The sequence below is a fragment of the Aplosporella prunicola genome (assembly GCF_010093885.1).
Source record: "Aplosporella prunicola CBS 121167 unplaced genomic scaffold K452scaffold_19, whole genome shotgun sequence".
In the NCBI taxonomy this organism is placed as follows: Eukaryota; Fungi; Ascomycota; class Dothideomycetes; order Botryosphaeriales; family Aplosporellaceae; genus Aplosporella; species Aplosporella prunicola.
In genome coordinates this window covers 296,171-319,897 of record NW_022983547.1, presented here as the reverse complement: position 1 = coordinate 319,897, position 23,727 = coordinate 296,171, and the positions used below count along the sequence as shown (strand labels likewise).

At 46.1% G+C, this 23,727-nt stretch overlaps 10 protein-coding genes across 10 annotated transcripts; 6 read left to right on the top strand and 4 right to left on the bottom strand.

The window, feature by feature from the left end:
* Positions 1-937: 937 nt before the first annotated feature.
* On the bottom strand, positions 938-2,392 carry K452DRAFT_352408 (uncharacterized protein). The gene is made up of 3 exons (XM_033545771.1): positions 2,095-2,392; positions 1,760-2,039; positions 938-1,708 (listed from the first exon to the last, which is right to left on the bottom strand). The coding sequence occupies exons 1-3, from the start codon at positions 2,178-2,180 to the stop codon at positions 1,319-1,321; spliced, it is 756 nt and encodes a 251-aa protein (XP_033395306.1). The 5' UTR covers positions 2,181-2,392; the 3' UTR covers positions 938-1,318.
* On the bottom strand, positions 2,146-2,831 carry K452DRAFT_62606 (uncharacterized protein). The gene has a single exon (XM_033546924.1). The coding sequence runs from the start codon at positions 2,676-2,678 to the stop codon at positions 2,247-2,249; it is 432 nt and encodes a 143-aa protein (XP_033395305.1). The 5' UTR covers positions 2,679-2,831; the 3' UTR covers positions 2,146-2,246.
* K452DRAFT_289589 (uncharacterized protein) lies at positions 2,638-3,588 on the top strand. Its single transcript, XM_033540854.1, has one exon. The coding sequence runs from the start codon at positions 2,984-2,986 to the stop codon at positions 3,197-3,199; it is 216 nt and encodes a 71-aa protein (XP_033395304.1). The 5' UTR covers positions 2,638-2,983; the 3' UTR covers positions 3,200-3,588.
* Positions 3,589-3,811: 223 nt separating this feature from the next.
* Positions 3,812-6,701, top strand: K452DRAFT_320242 (uncharacterized protein). The gene is made up of 3 exons (XM_033544303.1): positions 3,812-4,405; positions 4,470-4,979; positions 5,068-6,701. Exons 1-3 carry the CDS (start codon positions 3,989-3,991, stop codon positions 6,424-6,426), a joined length of 2,286 nt encoding a protein of 761 aa, XP_033395303.1. The 5' UTR covers positions 3,812-3,988; the 3' UTR covers positions 6,427-6,701.
* Positions 6,702-7,299: 598 nt separating this feature from the next.
* Positions 7,300-9,646, bottom strand: K452DRAFT_320241 (uncharacterized protein). Its single transcript, XM_033544302.1, has 2 exons — positions 9,608-9,646; positions 7,300-9,552 (listed from the first exon to the last, which is right to left on the bottom strand). Exon 2 carries the CDS (start codon positions 9,276-9,278, stop codon positions 7,344-7,346), a length of 1,935 nt encoding a protein of 644 aa, XP_033395302.1. The 5' UTR covers positions 9,279-9,552; positions 9,608-9,646; the 3' UTR covers positions 7,300-7,343.
* Positions 9,647-10,273: 627 nt separating this feature from the next.
* K452DRAFT_320240 (uncharacterized protein) lies at positions 10,274-12,541 on the top strand. The gene is made up of 4 exons (XM_033544301.1): positions 10,274-10,865; positions 10,923-11,168; positions 11,220-11,380; positions 11,431-12,541. The coding sequence occupies exons 1-4, from the start codon at positions 10,285-10,287 to the stop codon at positions 12,405-12,407; spliced, it is 1,965 nt and encodes a 654-aa protein (XP_033395301.1). The 5' UTR covers positions 10,274-10,284; the 3' UTR covers positions 12,408-12,541.
* An 801-nt stretch (positions 12,542-13,342) lies between these two features.
* K452DRAFT_254081 (uncharacterized protein) lies at positions 13,343-15,008 on the bottom strand. The gene is made up of 3 exons (XM_033538317.1): positions 14,548-15,008; positions 14,255-14,492; positions 13,343-14,210 (listed from the first exon to the last, which is right to left on the bottom strand). The coding sequence occupies exons 1-3, from the start codon at positions 14,896-14,898 to the stop codon at positions 13,357-13,359; spliced, it is 1,443 nt and encodes a 480-aa protein (XP_033395300.1). The 5' UTR covers positions 14,899-15,008; the 3' UTR covers positions 13,343-13,356.
* A 684-nt stretch (positions 15,009-15,692) lies between these two features.
* Positions 15,693-16,592, top strand: K452DRAFT_289585 (uncharacterized protein). Its single transcript, XM_033540853.1, has one exon. The coding sequence runs from the start codon at positions 15,706-15,708 to the stop codon at positions 16,519-16,521; it is 816 nt and encodes a 271-aa protein (XP_033395299.1). The 5' UTR covers positions 15,693-15,705; the 3' UTR covers positions 16,522-16,592.
* Positions 16,593-16,693: 101 nt separating this feature from the next.
* On the top strand, positions 16,694-17,444 carry K452DRAFT_232259 (uncharacterized protein; the record flags this gene model as incomplete). The annotated part of the gene is made up of 2 exons (XM_033537216.1): positions 16,694-17,229; positions 17,297-17,444. Coding segments are annotated over 2 exons (684 nt in total), but the record flags the coding sequence as incomplete, so codon positions are not given.
* A 785-nt stretch (positions 17,445-18,229) lies between these two features.
* On the top strand, positions 18,230-21,119 carry K452DRAFT_289584 (uncharacterized protein). Its single transcript, XM_033540852.1, has 6 exons — positions 18,230-18,425; positions 18,491-18,585; positions 18,640-19,063; positions 19,113-20,121; positions 20,174-20,304; positions 20,354-21,119. Exons 1-6 carry the CDS (start codon positions 18,243-18,245, stop codon positions 20,975-20,977), a joined length of 2,466 nt encoding a protein of 821 aa, XP_033395297.1. The 5' UTR covers positions 18,230-18,242; the 3' UTR covers positions 20,978-21,119.
* Positions 21,120-23,727: the final 2,608 nt, after the last annotated feature.

The window sequence follows — 23,727 nt, the reverse complement described above, 5'->3', positions numbered from 1 at the left end:
ATGTAAATGTAATCAACATTGAAGGCTTTGAGAAATTCATTTGACATTCAAATGGTGTATATAAAGCTATAGAAGGTGGAAGGGATTCAAGGCACTTCAAACAAAACCCATCAGATTGTTTTTGTTTCAGCCATACCACCGAAGTGGAAGACGTTGAAAGCAGTCTAGTTCTACCAAAGCATACCACCAGAGTGGAGTGCAATGGAGACCGACCATGTTTGAATCATCATCGGGTTGGTCCAATCAGACTTGACACCCAGCACCGAAGTGCCAGGTAATCATCAGCCATAGATCAGAAAGTTCCTCCAAAGGGACGTGCTGCAGGCAAAAGCAAGAGCTTGCAAACCGTCGTAAGTATTTACGAACCGGCGCAATAGATGGCTCAACAAGAACAAGCTTACAGTCCAAGATTGACGAGGTCGACAGCGGACAGATGAATGTGCCGTTCGTGTTTCAAGGAGTTCAGCGAGTTGAAGAGAAAAGAAAGCTGGGGGGAGGGGGCGTTTATATAGACCATCAGAGGTGCTAAGCGAAGATGCCAAGAGTAAAGGTGAATGAAGGAACGGTGCTTATGGTGAGTTCACTCACACGGACCCGCACCCAGCCACAATAGCCTACTTTTAACTGACGTAAGTGGAGCCTAGCCACTGAAAAGCCACTCACCATCACAACAGAAATCCAAAAACGCCCGATAGTGCCAATTTGTACTTCGAAATACATATACGCTTCAAGATATATGCATGTTGGCCGCGTTTAGGGTCAACGAAATCTTGGTCGTAAAGTATTAGATACTGCACAGACTACCGCTTATTGAGCCGCTACCAGTACTATTGCTTAACGCGGATGAGTTGGACGTGTGCAGACGTTAGTTCCTGAGCATACCTCTGCACTGCTCACTTCAACACGCTGCCTCCCGAACTACAATGAGAACAAAGGCAAAGAAACAAAAAAAAAAAAAAAAAACAAACAGTAGACCAATCAGAGACCGGAAAGGGAAGGAGATATAGGCTTCCAGACAGCCAACAAATTGCAAACATGTTGACAACTATAGGATTCGAATATGGGACTTACTGTATTTGACAATAAATGTAGCCCACCTAACAATAAATGTAGCCCACCTAACAATTAATGTAGCCCACCTAATCAGAATGCTCACTCTTCGAAAATGATTGAGAAGTGCCCACAACCCGCTCATAGCATCCAATATCTAGACCAACGCTTCAGGCCATAGGATAATAATACTTCGCCCCCACAAAGCAAGCTTGTTTGAGCGCAAATCTCCATGCATCTGCTACGCAGTCAATCAAACTCACTGCCCTTATTGTTTTGCATCACTCTTCATGCCGGCCTGGACCCACTTCCTCGACTCCGCCGCATGCTCTTCCATCTTCTGCTTGTCCCTCAAAAGGTCCTTGATCGTATGCCGCTCGGGCACATGTCTGCCCTTTTCCACAGCGGGTCTCTCGGCCATACGGTCCTCCCATGCCTTAAGAGCGGGGAATTCGTCAATCTCAACGCCCGCCCAACCAGCAGCTGCGACCCAGCCCCAGTGCGCAATGTCTGCAATAGTACATTTGTCGCCGGCCAGGAAGCCTCCAGTCTCGGTAAGACGCTTGTTCATAACGCCGTAGAGACGACGCGTTTCGTTTTGGTAGCGCGAGATACCGTATTCAAAGATATCTGGGGCGTAGCGAGTGAAATGGTTGGCCTGCAAAAGTTAGAACCAGTGTCTACAGTCAACATAGTAGTCGCTACGAACCTGGCCTTGCATGGGACCCACGCCAGCGTTCTGGAAGAACAACCAGTTGTTCATCTCGTAGAATTCGCGCGACCCCGGAGGGTAGGAGATTTTGTAATCCTTGTCATAGCGCGATACAAGGTATTGCATAATGGAGCCAGACTCAAAGAGCCGAATCGACTCGCCATCGGAGAAAGTGTCTGTCAAGGCAGGGATACGGCCATTGGGGTTGATCTTGAGAAACCACTCCTCCTTTTGCTCGTGCTTGGAAATGTCTACTTTGCGGACCTCGTAAGGCAAGCTTGAATAAAAGTCAGCATGGACAGTGTTGAGGAAGATTAAAGCTCTCCGCTCACCCAAGTTCTTCCAATGTGATGGAAATCTTGATGCCATTGGGCGTTTGAGTGGTGTAGAGAGTAATGTTGGGCTTCTGCTCTGCCATTGTGTCTGAATTCGCGGTTGGATGTGGGCGGCAAGAAAAAAGAGGACATGAGAAGGGTGGGATTATTTAGTACTGATATACCCTCCGTCCCCGGCTCTGACGGCGCAGTGGGGTGAGGGGCAGAAGACGTGGGGTGCTTAGAAATGAGCCCCCATATGGAGCGGTCACGTCACATTCATCGGAGGCTGTCAGCTGGTCCCGATCGATTGAATCAGATGCAGGTACATGGCAAGCAGCCATGGCCAGTCGATTAACGGAAAGGAGGGCACACATTGATAAAATTATGAAGCCATTGATAGTCTGGGTGCGAAGAATAAGAAGAAGAAGCAAATCAATCTGGTGCCTGGAAAGGTGGCATGTGTGGTGTTGGTCACGTTGGTGGCGCTGGTGGCGCGCTAAAACTCTGGGACCTCGGGCCTGTCTGACCCAAAGCTCCGCCTCCTCTTCACTCCTGACCACCATCACCACCACAAGAACCCCAGCCTGGGACACCATCATCGCCGTCTACCTGAACGACTATTTCGCTTACATCATGCGCTCCCGTCCTCTCTCTCACCCCTTTCGCGCTCCCGTCTCTCCGACAAGGACACCTGCTGCCGTGGCATAACTAGGACAGCGCTGGCTTCGAGAAGATCTCATGCAACGAGACGGATGGCTTATGATCCTGTTGTTCCCGCAACGGGTTGACCGACATGCAATCCCGTTTACGGGCTCAACACGAATGATTTGCGCAAGTGCAAGAAGCGGAATCGGTCGAACAATGCCTCGAAGAATCAAGTCAAAGGTCGAGGGTCAACAACGTTATGCCAGCCGACCGTGAAAGGTCATCATCGCCTCTGCCGCGGTATGGCAACTTTGATCGTTCTGTCGATTCTCTCGACTACCTTTGTCGCAAGCGCCTCGAGGATGAGCGTCCCAGGCGGATTGAGAAGGTCATGAGGAGCATTCCCAACCAATTGAGTATTACTCGTCGGACTTCAGGTGTCCTACTAAGATCTACGGGAAGACCTGGGTTCTAGTCAACGGTTATCCGGAGGTCAACGTTCGTATAATTGCTAACCTTTGATTTCTAATCTTCACCAGTATATTATGTTTTAACTTTCACAACCAGGGAGTGTAGACACTAGGTAGTTCTACTTCGCTACTAACAGCTGGGTCTCTCATGGGATTACAATAGCCCTGTTCTTAGACTGTTAATAGTCAAGATGGCGTCCTTGTAGATTATGGTGCCCTTCCCGCATCGCCTGGCGCTATCTTAGAAGTACAGCTATGGCTACCCTGGGGATATGGCGAACGATCTCCACCGGATATGTCCGGTACGTTTGTCGGTTACAGAACTGTCACCACCTGGCGGACTCATTGCCTCTTCACCCCCACTCGATACGTGAGAAGTGAAAATGAAATTACACATCGTACTCGTAGGAAGCCAATTGGATCGTGGCAAGATTACTTGCTTAGGTGTGAACAACCTAGTATCTAGGTAAAGCCATGCGTGAGATGTACTCTGTACAGGGGTCAATCCCAAGGTGATTTTTGGCGGCGGGACATGACTCGCGGCTGGGCTCTTGGCTCTTGGCAGCAAAGGTTGCGGGGCGCAATTTTCAGTTCTGGACGGTAGGTTACAGCGGAGGCGGAAGGGGTTACCTGTTGAAAACCCAAATCCGTGCCCGCATCGTGCGCTTTAAGCTCCCTGCCCTGTCTATAGCAGGGTGGTGGCTGACGACGCACCCGCAATAGCAAGACGAACAGGATGACTCTCGCTGTCACTTACCTTGACTTTATAATCCCCAATACCACGCCGACTCACCATGCCCACACCAGCGAGCGCGCTAAGCTGCATCACCTGTCGGGCGCGGAAGATACGCTGCGACAAAACCCAGCCATGTTCTGCGTGCACGCGCTCCGGCGTCGAGTGTATCTTTCCTTCGCAACGTGCGCAGCGGCGCAAGCAGGGCCGACGCAATGAAGAGCTTCTGCGGAGACTAGACCATCTGGAAGGCCTCGTCGAAAGATTGGGCGGCGAGGTCGCCGTCACCGCCAGAGCTGCAAAAGGCAAGCCTCTGGAGGAGCAAGCCGAAACCTCCGAGTACGCCGAGCAATGGCTGGGTGGCTTGCCGCCGAGGGCAGGCCAAGGTGCACCGAAAGAGGAAGGGACGCATCCTGTAATGAAGGAGGACGGAGGGAGGTATTTGAGCGAGGACTTTTGGACGAGCTTGAGTGGCGAGGTAAGAATGTGTCGCAATCTGCAGGCTCCTTTTGGCCAAACAGACCAATTGACAATGCATCTAGGTAGAGGGCTTGAGAGAACTTCTGAACGAGCCGTCATCCGAAGATGAGGATGACTCGACTCGGGTGAGCGTTAACTCACCAGCCTCAGCAGACCCATACGAAAGACGCCTCCTGAACAGTCTGTTTATCTTCAGTGGCGACATGGAGTCGGCCGATCTACGCTGGGTCCATCCGCCTGGTCCACAGATCGAGATGCTCTCCGATGTCTATTTCGACCGCATCGATCCCACCTTCAAATTGTTGCATAAGCCAACCGTCAACCCATGGCTTCTAGCTGCTGCGGCAGATGCAGCAAACATCCCCCGGAGCGGCGGTGTAGAAGCATTGATGTTTGCCATGTACTATGCAGCCGTCATTAGTCTCTCTGACGCCGACTGTCTTAAAGTGTTGGGCAAGGACAGGACAAATTTGGCAGCTCAGTACAGGCACTGCACCGAGATCGCATTGGCAAATGCGGATTTCTTGAACAGTAAAGAACTCGAAACATTGCAGGCGTTTGTACTTTATTTGGTAAGCATTTTTTTGTCAGCCATGTGAATTTGGTCGTCTATCAATGACAAGCGATGAGTTTGTCCAGCAACAACTAATGTGCTAACAGGTATGCCTTCGCTGCCATAACCGGACACGCTCCGTATGGACCCTCGTCAGTCTTGCCGTGCGTATCGCGCAAGATATGAATCTCCATCGTGACGGCGGAGTAACGGGTTTCTCCCCATATGAAACCGAACTCCGTAGGCGTTTGTGGTGGCAGATAGTTGTCTTGGACATCCGTGCTTGCGAAGACCGCGGTTCTTTCCCGTTAATAGACCAGAGTGTCTGCAGCACAAAAATGCCTCTTAACATCGACGATGACGACATTAACCCCAGCACTCGAACAACGCCAAGGGAGAAGATAGGTTGCACCGAAATCACATTCTCCAAGCTCTGTCAGGAGGCCTCAATGGTCGCACCAAGGTTTTTCAGCCCTGTTCCGGCGGATGTCAATAGTGATGAGAAACGGGAACAGTGGCAGAAGAACATACAGCAGGAAGTTGAGACCTTCAAAGAGCGCCTGATAAATAAGTACGTCAAGCACTGTGATCCCACGATCCCGATACAGCACACAGTTTCCCAGGTCAGCCAGATTGTTGTCGCAGAATTCTGGCTTCTGGTTCACTATCCGATCCAGACGCGTCGATATGCGTTCAAGAGCAACGCCACAAAAACGGAAATCCTGGAAGTTGCCATTATGCATTTGAGACTGGACTATGAGCTAGTAACTCACCCTGTCACTACCAAGTACAAGTGGTACTACGAGACTTATGTGCAGTGGCACCCACTTGCCGTTGCCCTTGCTGAATTGTGCGTTCAGACAAGAGGTCCAGCAGTGGATAAAGCATGGGCGATTGTGGACACGGTGTACGAACGAGCGAGGAGCAGAGTCACAGATGTGAGCCTCTGGAGGCCAGTTAAGAAACTATACCGGAAAGCGAGGCTTGCGCGCACTCAAGCTCTGCGCAATGCCAGTGCATGCATGGGTGGTGAAAGCGCAGCGTCCACAAGGGCAAGAAGCGCAACCGCACCCGTTACCTGTCCCGGTACCACAGCGGGCTCCACCATTCCGCGACTCCCACTCGAAAACTTCGACATCAACACTACCGCCCCTATGAATATGAACCCTTTTGCTATTCCTTCCGAGCCGACACCACACAATGCACCAGCTCATGCAACATCTTCAAGTTCGCACCCGCCGCTCCCACAAGGTCAAATGCCGTTAGCTACAATGCCGATGTCAACAAGCCACGAATTCAATATCATGTCAGCAGAAAGCATGGCCAACATGAACCTAGACAGCTACGGAGATCCGGTCAACTGGCAAGATTGGGACGAGTTTGTCCGGAGCACATGGGCCGTAGAGGATCCGAACCAGCAAGACAAAACGAACACGCCGGAGTGGGAACTCGGGTATTGGGGATGAAGTTGAAAATGACTTTCTTCCCTAAGGTCCTTCTTGCTTTGATCTGGTTGGGCATTAGACTTCCGTTTGCCAAGCAACAGGTGGCAACCTCGTCTTGAGTACTGGGATATTGTGATAAGGTGGAGAGCTACGCAAGCAGTTGTCCTTAAATTGCGGGCTGTCTAACACATCTCATGCTGCTAGATCGGCCTGTTTATGTTGGGTTCTTTTACTACTTTGTTTCTGTTTCCCGCGAGCAAGGTGTCTGGTGAAAACGGCGGGGTTTTTGAGCGGCGCCGGCTTGGATAGATCTGTTTCACTCATAACTCGCTTTAAAAGGAACCATTACTTTCATCTTTTCATAATTATAGATACTCAATTCTGTCCAATATAGATTGTTTAACCTCAGGCAACGGTATTGGTGTTTCGTAATCCATTGGAGTTTCCTATACTCGCAAGTCATTGCTCGTTCAAAGTGATTGTTTAATGGAATGAGTTGTTAGTCCTCAAAATATATTCCCGTGGATTTTGCCCATTTACTTGTTAATTAATTCTGGGATAGTTCCCGCATACTATATAGATATAAAATTTTGAGATGTCTATGCCTCCTAAGTAATTTGAAAAATAGCTTTGGGCACATGACAGTAACAACCCTAAGCGCTGTTTTCGTCAGTGAGTTGAAACTCTTAATCAATTTACGCAATCATCGGACAGATTAATTAGTTGAATTTTACAGCATTAAGAGACGCCATCAGACCGACTACCTCTAGAAACCTACATTTTGCATTGACTTGATACTGAATTTTTGATTGTTAAGGCTAGGTAGATAGAAAGCAAACTTTTTTGAAAATAATAATACAAATCAGTTCAACAATTCTCAGTGACCCATTCAATACAGCAACACCTGTTTTTTTCTCCCAAGCGAATATGTTGTGAGTTTACACCGTCGTTAAGAGCCAGTTGTTAATGGCTTGTACAACGTCTTCATAGTCATTATCCCCGTTGGGAAAGTCCCGTGTGTTGATCATCATCGACCAGTCGAATCCCTCTGATGTGCTTTCAACGTGGGTTCTAGCACCGGACGTAGTTCCGTGCCTAACGGAAGGAGTTCTGTCACCGTTACCCCACATAGCGTGCTTATGGGCGAGTTTAGAGAACGAAATCGCGTTCGATGCCAGCCCGACGGCGCCAAGAACAGACTCTTTATACTGCCCATCTCCGCCATATATATGAGCGATAGAGTTAGGTTTCTGCGGCTCACGCGCGCTAAGCCCTGTGAAATGGGACTCTTGAATGACATTGTCGAACTTGTGAGCAACAGGGTCGGTAGACCATGGTTTGACAGTGAGACCTTCAGGATTGATGATCTCCTCTTGCAGGTAGGTGAAGTAATCTTTTCCGGTGACAACTTCGATGATGCGGCTCAGCAGGACGTAACCATAATTGCTATACTCTGAATTATCTCCAGGTGTATAGTCAAGAGGTTGAGCGTACATGTAATCGATCATATCCTTGACGGTGGCGGGACGTGAGCCACCATTTTGCGCAAGCGCAATCTCGCGCATGTTGTAGGCAGGATCGGGCGAGATGGTACGGCTAGTACCACCTTGATGGTCAAGCAGTTGTTGGATCGTGACGTCTTGTTGGCGAGGGTCGCTGGGATTGGTATATCCCAACAACGGATAAGCCTTTGTTCTCGGCGTGAGCTTCCCGTTATCATAGAGCGATTGTATTGCCGCTACACAGAAAGCTTTGCTAAGACTGGCAAGGAGGAAAGTATCGTTGACTTGAGTAGTGGGCCGCACCGGTTCGCTCCACGTGAAAGCCTTGTGCAGCATTGAATTCCCATCCTTTGCAATGGAAAGTTGCGTCTGACGGACACCGGTTTTTTGCATAAAGTTCTGAATTAGTTGGACTGCTTTGGCTTCTGAAGCGGCATTGTCCGTGAAGCCGATAGTAGGGAGACCCGTCACACGCCATTTTCGGGGTGAAGCAACATCCTGGGTCGCAAATATAGCGGCGTATCGTGTGTTTTCGCCTGAGCCTCCACCAATGAGCTGTACTGGATATCTTCCTGCCGCCTTTTGGCTCTTGCATTCTTCGTCCAGAGCCGCGGGGCTCAGATCGTAACGCGCAACCCATGAACCGATATCGGTGTCCAAGAAAAGGCTCGTGTAATCACCCACCTCATTGATGGAGATGGATGCGGGTCGCCAGTAGGGTTTGCTAGACTCGCTTTCCAGGACTCCTTGGAATTGATTTGAAGGCATAGGCGACTTGTACTTGATCCATTTGTCCTTGTTGGTATTGGCCTGCCAGATGGCACAAAACCGGTAGTCTGAAGCCGAACCATATTGGTGGAATGACATGAGGAGCTGATTCATCGCACGTGCTCCCTGATCGTTACCCTCAAATTCATCTGCCGACATGTCGCACTTCTGAGTCCAGGCAGTGTTCCCTTTCTCCATGACGCCCGAGAAAACAGCAGAGTCCTGGGGGCCTGTAGCGGTAACGACTGTGGGGACAAATTCTGCGGAGTGTTCGTCAATCCATGCCTGGAAAGTGGTGGTGTTCACGTCGTGGATAGCCGTGATGGATGGCCCGGAACGCTGAACCCAGACAGCAGCATGGCGAGCGGCGGACGGAGAACCATATGAGCTCAAGGAGATCAGTCGGTAGCCTTCAGCGTTCCATTTGTCGAAGTTGGCCTGATGAGTAGCGGAATCGACGTCTCGATAATATTCCCATTTCGGGGCGTCATCGACCTCGACCCTTGGAAAAAGAGCGTCGCTTTTGAGGCCAGCGGGGCGTGATGCTGCGGGCCCAAAAAGCTGAAGCAGAATGTAAAAAGCGAGTGAAGACTTCGGAAGCATGATGATGACGGGCTGTTGCCCAGAGATGACGGTAAATGAAAGAGTGGCTGAAGGACAAGGTTGTTGATGGGAGTGGTGAAGGGAAGGAACAATGGCAGGGCGGCAGTATAAAAAGGCTCTTACGAGGGTGATCAGAGCTCGTGAACGGCCACAGAGCTCGTACAGTTTATCAGTGTTCGTTCATGGTGGTGCAGTAGGCCTTTCCCAACGCTTCGGCCATCGCCCGAAGTTAAGGCCAACTTGTCGGGCTGATCTGCCAAAAACGTTTCGTATCCTAATGAAGGGTCAAACGACCCCAAATCGAGATGACTCGCCCATTATCACTGTACCTTAATGGCAACGTCGAGCCTGTAATCGTGCCATCCTGCCCGCGAATCAGCAAACAAAGGACAGAAATGTCCGTGTATACAGTTGAGGCTAATTTTAAAAGTAGACAGCCTTTGATTTCTGAGCAGGTAACGTAGTGTGTTTGCGTGCGAGATCAACGATTGATAAGATGGGCATTGCAGGGTTGAAGATAAACAGAAGAAGTTGAGAATATGATCAAAGGGACTCAAAACCATAGTATTTCAGTTAAGAGGAGGCACCAAACAACCTAATGAAAATCCAAACCTTGATGATAGAGCCGTATGAGCCTGTGGCATGACCGCCGACTAAGTTTCGCACGGGTTAGTAGCGCACGTTGCTGAGTGTCGCTGGGGTGCGGCGCGGAGGCCGTTGCGTGCCTCGTGGCTCCACGGGTCAATGCATTTTGGTCGAAACAGAGGTTCTTGGCTGCCCGCAGTTTCAAGAAGCGAAATCAAAGAGGTCGAGAGTCGAGGATTAGTTCAGGTACAGACGATCCATGGAGGAGTATGAGTCGAAAGAAGTGAGTGTGATGGCGCTAGCCCTTTGAGGATTAGAGGCTTTGCTGGCGCATCAACGTCATCGGCAGCGCTGCGATGCATGATTCAATCGATCTTTCTCAAGCCTCAACCATGTCTTCCTCCAACCTCAGCCAGCTGTCATGCCTACCACCGAGCTGTCGCCTACTCAGGCGCACGCCCTATTCGATGTCCTGACCCACCAGGAGGTCTACAGCGAGATCCTAAATTTCAAGTGGCCCGAGGCTATCCACAGATACGGTCATCCTTTTGTCAAGGATGCTTCTCTGCTCTGCACATCCCCTATTCTGCAGTCACTTCTCAACAAGTTCGCTTTGACCCTGCCCGGCCTCTCCAGCGTTGATGATGCTTTCTGGAAAGAGCGTATCTCTACCATTGTCGAGAAGTTTGGTGCCGCCGAGCTCTCGGAAAGCTACGACAAGGGCTCCATCGGCCTGCGAAAGACCCTGGCAACAGCCATTTCCGCCCTGATCGAGTATCCCGCCAAAGGAGCCTTGGGAGGGTTCCCGATGAAGGATGTTCAAAAGGACCGGAAGTACGATATCTCTAAACCCGACGATGTCTTGCAGGCATGGGATGTCTTCCTACAGCAGCTTGTTTATGGCGACATGGTTGATCTCTTGTTCAAGAAGTGTGCAGAGACCAACAAGCTTGAAGAGCACCCAAATGTGGTCCAAGCTGCCCATGAGTTCATTCTCGTCAAGTGAGTGTGCTGCTCGCCCTTGATATTCGTCTTCGCAAGAGTCCTGACGCCGTCTAGCCTGGCAACCTTGCTTCATCAAATTTTTATACTCTCGCCTGACGGACAGTCTTTGCTGAGAATTATGGAAAATATCAATCGACTCATCCCGTACAGTATCATTCGGCAAACCCTAAAGGTAGGCAATGCAGCAACCATGATCAATGGAATGGTCAGGCTTGTACTCGCCAAACTCAGTGTTGGCACCATCACCAACTGGATAGGCATCAGCAAAGGTGCAGACGAGGGAATGAACCTTCTACAACAGTATGTTTCTGGTGGGTTTTGGTTGGTAATATTTGTTCTGATGTCCCGCAGGATCATTTCCACAGTCCTTTCCTGGGACAGTTCGGAGCTACAGAAGCAAGCGACCAAAATAGAAAAATCAAAGAATAGACCAGACAAGGACCATCTAGAAGCTATTAAAAAGCATTTGCAGACGACACGCGAGGAACGAAGCAAGCGAAGAAACACGAGCAGTATGACATCTTGGAAGCCCGTGGACCATGGTTGAGCTGATGAAGTACAGTGGAGAACTCCAAGTCTATTGTCGGCGTCATTTTCGAGGCCAACTCACTTTCGTCCGATATCCCGGAGTCACAACAGTTGCAGGCTCTGGATTACCTCAGCGCACAGCTTTCGGTCCGTGACCGTGAACAGTTGATTCAGATTCTCTGCCGTCAACAACCCGATCATTTGACCCAAGCAATTCGGGACCTTGTTGCTGCATATGATCCCATCATTCGTGCCGTCCATAATGCATACGACCTTAGCGCTGGAATCACTGACTTGGAAAATTTTCTCGACGATTTGATCAAACTATCGAAGTTGCCTTCATCTTCGAAGAAAGACAATAGTCACGTAAAAGATACCAAACACAAGACTCCGAGTGTAGAAGATTTTGTCAACCTTCTAAAGAAACACCAAGGCTCTTGCCATCGTTTTCTGCATTCGATTGCTAAAAACGGCCCAGAGGTCACCGAGTGGTTCCGGCAGTACGCCTTGAAGTTTATGTCCGAATTCCAACGATCTTCCAGTTCTCCCGAGGGAGCTGGTGCGATGAATTCTACTCTAAACTCACTGTTCAAAAATCTTTCTCCTGAGGACCAACAGGCTGTTTCAAAGGCTCTCGATGCACATTCAGACTACCTTTCCAAACTCTCCGCCACCTCGTCAACACGCATGAAATCAATTCTCTCCAAGTCCGAAAATACAGATTTCGGGCCTGGAATGTACATTGCGAAATGGCAAGCGCTTATCGAAGCGACACCAATCACGCCTTCAATGCGCAATAGTCCCTTGCGTTCAGGAAAAAGTAAAGATGTCAAGGAAGCCGCACAAGTTGATGTAGATGGAGAGAGGAAGGGTGTGGTTAGCCTCGGGAATGAACCGAAAGGCAAAGAAATATTGCCGGAGCCGCCCAATGTTGATATTGTCTGGAAGCTCCTCGGCCCAGAATACCGGAAGGCACTCGCTGGAGGAATTTCGAACGGGGGTGTCCCGTAGGTTTTAGGCCTCACATCCTATGTACATCGAGGCACATTACTTGTCGGCAGGTGAGTAAATAGCCAATGTAATATTAATTCAACCCTCATTAAAGTATCTCCATACCTTCCAAGCAGCTTTGGTATGTTTACGTGTCGAATATAATCTTCTCCAAATCTCATGTTTAGGTTTTTGCAGTCTCCCTAAGCACTAGGCACTTCTGTAGATAAATTGTTTTTAACTTGTAATCTAATTTGTTTCAACGGCTTCTTCTACTGCCTATTATATCCCACCTGCTCTGACCCAATACTGCAACTGGTATTAAACAATATCTGTAAGCATTCTTTCAATTGTGGTACTTGCTAACTCCCTCTCATCGTAGGTACGCTAAATGGTATGTCCAGTTCCCATACTTCAAATTTCAATAAGTACTAAGGGCGACCTGCTTCAATGCAGACTTCATAAGATTATTATATTAATTTTTGTTACTGAGAATCAGCATATACAGTAAGTTATAAGAGATGATTTATATTACTTATTAGTAGATCAATAATGATATTCATCCCTACCCCTATAGCAGTTTTAGCATGGCAACTAGCAAAGATAGTATAGTAGAAGTCTTCAGGTAGACGACACATGTGTCCTAGATAAGACGTCATCTGCAGAGCTTAAATATAGTATATACATTACTGTAAATGGTTGTTAGTTCGAGAAGTAATATTGAAAAAATAAGTAAAACTTAACAAGCCCTTTAAGGGAGCCAGGTAAGTGGTAAAGTCCACAAACCTAACTAGATGTATCATTTATCCACCGTGGTTGAGTAATCGCACCTGATAAAATGCAACGAGATTAGATATGCTCTAGAGAGTTTTCCCGAGCCTGGATGATTTAAGCAGCAAGTGCACGGTATTACTCTTCGCTCCTGAAACTGGGATATCATAATCGTTGTCATAATCCTCCTGTTTACTTTCTAGTACACGTATCTGAAATTCTCGTTTTCCCGATCCGTCAAGTCGCTAAAAGCTGTGGCGTCCAAATCCGGTTCCTCTTGTCCTGATCTGTCATCACGTTTCTTATTCTCGCGGCTCAAAATGAACCGGAGCACCAATATCAGTACTACCTCCAGTAGATGGCTGACTATAATGCTCCATATGCCAAGAGTATACTCCGGTGCTTGGTTGTTCTTGTAAAAGAATGGGCCAGCAATATTTCCAGCGCAGTATCCAAGAAAAAGAACAGCATTTGTGACTACTTTCTTTGTATGTCCAGCTGTGTTACCTATGGTGAGAGATAGCAACAAGACGAATGCTGCGTTGTAGGGGCCAGTAAGGTAATAGCACCAGAGTCGAGCAACGTGATGTTGCTGGGGGACAAAACGGAGGCCGAAGGCTCCGGCAATGTTCGGAACCATATATAACAAGATGAAATAACACCGAGGGTTTTTCTTGTGCTTAGTGGCAAAATAGTCGTTAAGGTAGACGCAGGAGAGAATGGACAAAGCGATTAGGACACCATATGGCATTTGCAGGAGAGTCGTGACGAGAGTGCTGTAGCCAAATCCTTGGATAATGAGAGTCCCGAAATTGGAGATACCGCCATTTGGAATGTTTGCTAACAGAGAAATGAGAAAAAATAGGTAAGTCTTGGGGTCCTTGAAAGCGTCCAGGATCTGATAAGGTTTCAACTGTTTGTTCTCAACACCGGTCTGATTCTCTCTCAGTCGCTCGATTGCCAGTTTCCGTTCCTTGATGGTCAATAGTGGCGCCGTGACTGGGCTGTCGGGAAGAAAAATGAACATAACAATTCCCCAGGTAGCACAGAGAGCTATCTATGTCAGTAGTCGCCATTGGTAGGGTTTGGGTACTTACCACCAATGATTAGGAATTCATACTTCCAGGATGGCAGTGCTCCATGGATATTGCCAATGCCATAACCTAGCAGGCCACCCAAAGCAACACCAAAGCCATTAGCGGTATACCACAATCCAATACGGATAGGTTGTTCTCGTCTTGTCCACCACATTGAACTGATAAGCATGAAAGCAGGGTCTGCGCATGCTTCAGCAGCCCCAGACAGGGCGCGCAGGACGGCAAGGGATGCGAAATTCTATTATCTTGAGCGTGAGTTATCAGTCAAGTGGTGAGATGTTGAGATTTTTTACCTTCGCCCCAGCCTGCGCCATAAGCAGAACACCCCATAAAAAAATGTTGAATCCAAGGTATTTCCCTAGCGGCAACCTCTGCATCAGGAAATTGGTTGGGAATGCCCATGCTAGGAAGCCAAAGTAAAAGACGCTGGACAGCCAGCTGTAGTCGGTCCCCTCGAGTTTCAGATCTTCTTTTACTCCGAATATCGCCGCATACGAAAGGGTTGTTTTGTCGATATAAAAGAATGCATAGCAGACAGCCAGGTATGGAATGATCATGAAATCGATCTTCCGCAGAAGGCGCTTTTCCTCTAGTGGATCGTGTGGACCATGCACTGCTTCGCCCGAACCACGAAATAGATGCATGGCTGTATCGCCGCCGCCTGTGTGTGGGGCTTTCCATCTATTCCTGGTGGACGTAAAGGTTTCTTGTTGGATTGCTGTAGGTTCAGGACCTTTTTTGTCTAGGGGAGTGGCTACCTGTAAAGGTCTTTGGGTTGTAGTTGAACCGGAGACTTTGGAGAAATGCATTGCGGCGACAATCAGATAGACTGAATCACTGAGTGTCTTGGCTTAGCTGGAATATAGGTACTCGCGGGGGGTACCGGTTTTTAAAGGCCTGGTGTCTAATTTGTCATGGTGGATCTGTTATTGATCAGTGTAGTACTTCTTCGCGCGGGGAAAGAATTCGATTCTTAAAAGCGCTTCGGTAAAGCTTTGAAACGATAAACCGAGAGGCAACTGGCAGTAAGTAGGAAGACTCCCACAACTACCTAGCTTGCAGATCATGCGGGGAATAGAATGCGGAGACGATGCATGTTGGAGAAGAGCATGACCAGCTGGCAACCCTGCGCTCCCGGATAATTTGCTCACCCTTTTAACCATCTTGCCCCACTCTACGCCGCCTATTGAATCAAGGCTATTATACTTGCCGAGTGCTCCGTGTTTAGTTATAGATAGCTTCAACTTTTTACTTGGATAGTGCTAGATGGCTACGCCTTTATGTGCTTTTGTAGGTGTGTTATCATGCAAGGGTTAGCAGAACCATTACCCTGAATAGATGCCGACGTCATACCTCGGTTCTACCCGCAGCTCCCCGCACTTCAACCTCTACGAGTACCCGTCTACTCATAAATTTTCAAAGTGCACTCGAGTATATGCACCATCATCATCATGCCAGTTTGTGCCCTCCATCTGCTCTCCCTACATGTTCCGTTGGCTGGATTCCTCTCCGCCCTATCTTCTGCTCAGCTTGAGCCTCTTGTTGTTTCCCGTGTTGTCCGCTGGATTATTACACCCAAAGCTCTCTCAGTCGACCCTTTACTCAACAGCGATATACGCTGGGACTTGTTATTAATTATTCCTTCTGCCGATCCTCTTCCCGTCGAGCTGCAGTCTCTTGTTTGCAAGCAATGGTCAATCAAAATTGGGGTGCCGTCGCGCTTAGTAAACGGATTCACGGAGCGCAACAGAACTCTCCTTAAGCCGGACCGTAATGGCATTCCCCCGCTAACTGGTGCTCTGGACAAGCCACGCATTGCAATCTCGTCCCAAGACTTAGAGCTCACCGACGAGTTGCGGAACTGGGTGAAAGAGTTTGGCTCGGTGTCGGCTCCAGGTAGCGGTGCGGTGAGCATGCTGAACCTGCTGGCTTTCGCGCCAGGCAAGAAGCAGGAATACCTCAAGTACGGTGCTGAGTTTGCAAAATCTATCGGGGCAAGGAGAGGCGGCAATGCTAAGGTGGTCGGAACGGTGGTAGAAGACGGAAATGAAAAGGGCGCAGGCCTAAGACAAGGCGACAATGTGTGGGATGAAGTTGCTTTGGCGCATTATCCCAGTATCTGGCATTTTGCGGATATGATTGCCAGCGAAGACTATCAGGAAGCCAACCGCAGGTATAGAGTGGGCAGTCTGAAGGACACGTTGATTCTGTGCACGAGCGAGCTGGACCTGCCGCAGAAGGGAACTGGCCACTGGGCGAGACTGTAACATACCTGGTCGAAATAGGCAAGCGCAGGCCGACACACGAGCCCCCACCTACCTAAAACGTGTGAGGGTCCCTGCGACAGCTTGTTATTATTCGCGAACATCTAACTGGTGAACACCTACCTTCCGCATCACTGCCACCCCCATCATCTCCTCTCTTCCGCCCGCTTTCGCGATGCCCACCTACAAGGGCATAACCCTCTCCGTGCGCGCCGCTGTCAACAACACTGAGCCACTCCCCGAACTCCCACCGCCACCGTCTTCCGCCATCTCGTTCGAGGACAGCCACAACGCTACCATCTCTGTCTACGTTCCGTCGTCGCCGAAAACGCAGTTCTGGCTCGCATACTCTGTCAAACCTTCCAAAGCAATCCATTCCATAGACACCCAATTCTTTGTCTTCAAATTGTTCCTCGACGGCAGACATGTAGTGACCTGGGGTGTCGGCGAAGAAGACCAGTGGAAAGGCAAGACCGTATTTGGGCTGTGGGAGAACTTCGAATGCAAAGCCGGTGTGGAGAGAAGAGTCTTCGTATTTGGCGGACCCGTGAAAAAAGAACAGCAAGAAGAGGATAACAATGGCGACAGAGACGAAAGCAGTGGGGTCCTTGAAATCAGAATACTTCGTGCAAAGGGACGGCAGAGGATCGCGAAGTTACTGGAGGGATTTGAAAACACGAAGATTGGAAAAGAGGGCAGTGGTGGTGTGGAGTAAGTGTGGTCTTGCGGACGACGTGTACGAGCCCCATGGAAGAATGTGTCACTAACACCATTCCAGGCTGACCAGTGCCGGTGCAGCAAAGGGAGACCATCCGAGGCGCTTTTACAGGTATGCGCTCCTGGATCCCACAGACAAACCCTTCGCGACGTTCAGATACTATCATCGTACTTTGGACCAGCTCAAGGTGCTGGGCGCCATCGCAGACCAGCCAAAATCAGAAGCAGACAAGGGCCATAGCAGCACCAGCGACTTGTCCGTTGTTGAAAACGCTGAAAGCCGACCCTCGTCTACCACGCAACATCTTACGACAGTAGACTCGGCTGACGAGGTGAACGACGAAGTGCCTTCAACAATGGCAGGAGAAAGGCCCAAAATCTCAGATTGGACTGAGAGTGAACCTGCGAAAGTGGTTCCAAAAGCGGAGATGGGCGAACCCAAAATGACCAACGACGTCAAGGATTCATCGAAATTTTTGAAGCTTATTTCTTTCCCGCCGTCTACGCGCCTTTTGCCCTCTGAAGACACTGTGGACGCGGCCATGCCGGCGGCGAGGAGCGCCTCTATGGGCAACATCATGTTCGGAGCGGCAAAGCAGCAGGAGTGGTTCAGGCGGACACCGAGTCCAGTAAAGGAGGCATTGGAAACGCGCGAGTACGAATCTCCTCAGCCAGACGGGACGCGAAGGAAGGTGAATCCATCAGGGAGGCTGAGAGAGGTGGTTGCGAGGGCCATGGGGCGGAGGGAAGGCAGCATGAGAAGTCTGAGGTCGTTTCGCTGATTAACGTGTGGGGTGCATGGCAGAAAAGCGGGTCACAAGGCACGGGGCGCCTGGGGCGTGGGGGGGCAACGTCACTGGCGACACTGGGGTCAGCTGCCGGGTGCTGGGTCAGCATCCTCTAGACAGCAGCTCAACACCATCCCATCTCTCCAAAGCCTCGGGTTGCATATACTCATCGTCTTCCAGAAGAATACCCTTTGCTTGTATTTTTTTTTTTAGCGTGCCATGAGGAGCTTCGGAGGCGTGGCTGCAGCAGCTTTGGCGCTGCTGGCGGGCGCTGTGGACGCGTCTGCCCTGACGCCGCCGGTGCTACCGTTGATCGTTCGCAATCCCTACTTGAGTACCTGGCTTAACGATGCTAGAGATGTGCCGTGGAGCAAATGGCCCATGTTCTGGACCGGGGCTGAGGTATATTGCCGCGCTGCAGTGGCCCATCGGAAACGCGTCCGCTAACGGTGCACCGCATCCGGCAGGTTGGCTTCTCCCTGCTGGCTTCCGTGCCAGACACACACACCGTCTACCCGCTACTCGGTCGCCCGCATGATTCGCTGCAAAAGTCTGCTCCTGGGTAACTGATCGCGACCTCCCTGACTGCAAGCATCTGCTTACCCCAGCCTCTCAGGTACAACGTATCCGAAGCCATTTACCAGGGAGCCAAGTACGACGCCTCCGTTACCAACTTAACCTACCACATCCCCGCTCCCGACCCTGTCACCGCTGGTTCCGCCCCCTTGGAGCTTGTTATCTCCTTCCTCTCACCCATCACGCCGACCTCGACACTCCGCCAAGCTATTCCCGCGTCCTACATTGCTGTCCATGTCTCTGGCAGCTTTGATATTGATGTTTACATTGATGTCAATGGCCAATGGGTCAGCGGGAAGCGAGAAAGCCGGATTGTCTGGGACCTGGGCTTAACCAATGTCGATGAGGCCATTGGTTTCAAGACGTGGCGGGTGAGGAGAGAAACAGAAGAGCTCTTTACGGAAAACGTCCCTGGCGGCAACGCCCAGGCGGAGTGGGGCACGCTGCACTTTACTGCCTCTTCGGTATGTTTGGATAGCAAGAGCGCGATAGAACATGGCTGACTTTTAAAAGGACGTTCGACATGAGTGTGGAACTTCTGCCGTTCTGCGCCAGCGCTTCTCTGCCACTGGTACTTTGCAAAATGAGGTCGATAATAACTTCCGTGGTATCATGGAAGAGGAGCCCGTTTTTGCCTTTTCCAAGTCTTTCCAGCTCGCTGGCAACAAGTCGTCTTCTTCCCCGGTAACCGACAGCGTCCTGTTCACCATCGCCCACATCCAAGATCCTATCGTTCAGTATGCCTCTGCAAGAGGCCTGACATATATGCGCCCGCTCTGGAAATCCTGGTTCCCTAGCGAGGAGCAGTTGCTTACTTACCACTACCTCGACTTTTCCAACGCTGCGAGTCTTGCTGCAAATTATTCTGACCAGCTCGCCGTTGATGCTTACGAGTCGGGCTCTGATCAGTATGTGGACATTGTCGCGCTCAGTGCTCGGCAAGTCATGGGTGCTACCAGCTTCTCCGGCACCCCGGAAGAGCCCTTGCTCTTTCTCAAGGAGATTTCATCCAACGGTAACTCCCAGACTGTAGATGTCATTTTCCCTGCTTGGCCATTCTTCCTTTATACCAACCCTAGGTGGGGCGCGTATCTGTTGGAGCCCTTGATCGAGCACATGAACAGCGGTCAATACCCGAACACTTACTCCATGCATGACCTTGGTGCGAGCTTCCCCAACTTGACCGGTCATGCGGATGGTAGGGATGAATACATGCCCGTGGAAGAGTGTGGTGATATGCTTATCATGGGGTTGTCGCTTGTTAATTCTTTGACCTACGAGACTGGCCATGAGCCGCAATCCATCTGGTCTCAGATTGGTAGCTCAAACTACGATGAGACCAAGATGAACCCTTTTGCATTGAACATTGGCAGCCATGAAGGAATTGAGCACATCGATGACACCTGGGGTGGTAGCATCAAGGGTGCAACGCAGGCGCAGAAGTGGCTGCGAAAGAGCTATGGACTTTGGAAACAATGGACAGGATACTTGATTGAATTTTCTCTGGAACCGCATAACCAGTGTAAGTCCTGGATTATTCGATCAAACCCACTGATTTACTGACAATGAAATAGTGTCTACAGATGATTTTGCGGGCTGGCTTGCTTTGCAGACAAACCTCGCGCTCAAGGGCATTGTTGGGATCAAAGCTATGAGCGAGCTCGCCTCTACTCTTGACAACGATGCCGATGCCAGCTATTACAGGGTGAGACCTTTCCGAATGGCCGCACGAGTAGTGTTGACAGTTTCTACAGAATATTTCCGACGTTTACATCAAGAAGTGGCAAGAATATGGTATCTCCCGCGATGGTTCCCATGCCAAGCTTGCCTACGACTGGTATGGCAGCTGGACAACCCTTTATTCGCTCTACGCCGATGCGCTGCTGTGCTTCCACCCTACCATCACCAATGCGAGTAGCACCTCTGCTGGTCATACCCTGTACAACCCAAGCAGAGGCCGTACCCAGGAACCACTTCAGCCACCCAAGCTACCGGGCTCACGCAAGCCGATCACGACTGACTTCATTCCGCACCATGTCTACAAGATCCAAAGCGAATGGTATGCCGCAGTGATGCAGAAATACGGCCTCCCACTCGATAGCCGCCATTTGTATACCAAGAGCGACTGGGAGTTTGAGGCCGCCGCGGTCACGAGCGAGAAAGTGCGCGCCGAAATTCTAGATCGAGTTGCCAAGTGGCTCAATGAGACAAGCACTGATCGCCCGTTTACGGATCTGTATCAGACCGAGGGCGAGGGTGGATTCCCAGGCCCAAACTTCTTTGCAAGGCCCGTCGTTGGTGGACATTTTGCTTTTCTGAGTTTAGAACGGGCTTGCGGTGGCACTGCGATGAATCCGTTCAAGGCTTGGGAGGAATGAGTGTGTGTGCGAAGGTTTGGAAATTGAACTCATTGTGCTGGATTTAATAGCCTGGTCATTATGATGGTGGATTCACCGGAAATAGGCAGTGGAAGAGGTTATGCTGATGATGATAAATGAACCATGCTTGTTCGATACACTATTATGATTATATTATTATACTGTTGTGAAACTATTTGTCTACCTACTAGTATATTACTTATACTTAAACTTACTAAGGATTATAAGTCGGAGGGAAGAATATGCAGCTATAAGATATATATAAAGTTATATACCTTAGGCTTTTAGGCTATAAATATCAGCTACTTACTATAATATAATTATTTTTATCTTAAGTATATTTTAAGATATATATACTATTATATATTTAATAAAAGGTCGCTCCAAGATATATATATATAGTTTAATAAGTTAAAATAAATTTATTTAGCTTTTCTTGAAAAATAATAAGAATAGATAAAAAATAATCTACTTTCTAAATAATATTTACTTATTTTTAAAAGTAGTTTTTCTAGCTAAGGGTTTAAATCTTAAAGATTAATAAAATATAAAGTAGTTAAATATTTTTTAAAATAAAATATATTCTAGAAATAATATTTTTAAGAAAAATTAAAGAGAGAAAAAGCTAAATATACTATAGAAAAAGGTAAAAAAAAATACAATAGATATATAAATATGAAACATATAAGTTTTACTTTAAATAGATAATATATTTTTTACTTAGTAAATCGGCTATTTACCGAGATATATATATATATATATATTTCGTAAAATTTCTAAGATATATATAGTATTTCTAAAATATATAAATAAATTTATCTTAGAGTTTTAAGCTATAAACATAGTATTTTATTACAAAAATTGTATATCTTAGAAATATATTTAAAGAGTATGTATATCTTAGAAATAAATATCGAAAATTATATATCTTAGAAATATTTTTTTTAGAAAATATATTCTTGGTAAATCGAATATATTCTTATATATATATTCTTAAAAAAAAAAACGAATAAACTCCTAATTTTTTTTTAAGAAAAAACTAATAAATACTTATTAAAAATCGAATATATTATCAAAAGAATAAACTTCTAAAAAAAAACATAGTCTTAAACAAATATATTTAAAGAAAATATATATCATTAAAAAAATATATTCTTGTAAAAAAAAAAACTCTTAAAAAATCGAAATATATTCTTAAAAGAGCAAAATATATTCTTTTTTAAAAAAAAGCAAAATATACTCTCAAAAAAAAGCGAAATATATTTATAAAAAAATAAAGGTATTTATAAGAAAAATAATTTCTAAGATGCACGTATTTTTAAAATTTTAATTCTAAGATATATATATTTTTTAATTTTATTTCTAAGATATATATTTTTATAATATATTATAATATATCGAAATATATTAAAATATTTAAAATATATATATATCTTAGAGAGACTTTTTCGGTATGTATATCTTAAAAATACTATGTATATCTTAAAAATTATGCAATAAAAAAATATATATCTTTGTAAATCGCCGTTCTTCCTATTTTTTTTAAGAATATATTTTTTAAGAGCGTATTTCGATTTTTAAAAAACATATTCCTAGAAAGATAAGTATATTTTAAAGAACGGCTATTTACTAACATATACATACTTAAAAGGTCTCTCTAAGATATATATATTTTTAAAGTATTCGCCTATGAATAAATATATTATAGTATATTATAAGAAACATATATATCTTAGAAACAAAATCGAAAAATATATATATCTTAGAAATATATCTCTAAAAAGCGTACATCTTAGAAATATATTCGAGAAACTATATATATCTTAGAAATCATATTGAAAAAAATATATATCTTAGTAATATTTTTTTTTAAAAAAAAACTGCTAAAAAAGGTAAATATACTCTTAAAAAATCGAAATTGTTTCTTTTTTTTTAATGAAAATATATTCTTAAAAAAATAAAATATACTTTTTTAATTATTTTAGTTTTATTAGGAGTATATTCGTTTTTTAAGAATATATACTTTTTTTAAGAGTATATTCGATTTATTAAGAATATATTTTCTAAAAAAAAAATATTTCTAAGATATAAATTTTTTCGATATTTATTTCTAAGATACTTAATTTTTTAGTTTTTATTTTAAAAATATATAAATAATTCGGATTTATTTCTAAAATATATATACTTTTTGAACATACTTCTAAGATATAAACTTTTAGTAATATAATACTATGTATATAGCGTAAAACTCTAATATATATTTATATATCTTAGAAATACTATATATATTTTTGAAATTATACGTTAGTAAATAGCCGTTCAAAGAAAATGAATATATTTTAGAAAAAAGTAAAATATATTCTAAAAAAAAGGAAGAATTTTTTTTTAAAAAAAAGAGCGAAATATACTCCTAAAAAGAGGGATATATAAATATTTATATTTCTTTTTTTTTAAAAAAAAGAATAAATTTTCTTAATAAAAAGCGAAATTTATTCTTAAAAAAAAAAAATAAGAATATTTTTTTAAGAAAAAAAAAAGCGAATTGTATTCTATTAAAAAAAGCGAAATATATTCTATTAAAAAAAAGCGAAATATATTTTTTTAAAATTTTTTTTTTAAGATATATATATTTTCGAGTTTAGTTTCTAAGATATATATATTTTTTAGTTTTATTTCTAAGATAGACATTCTTATAATTTATTATAATTTATAATTTCTTATAAAATATATATATATATATATATCTTAGA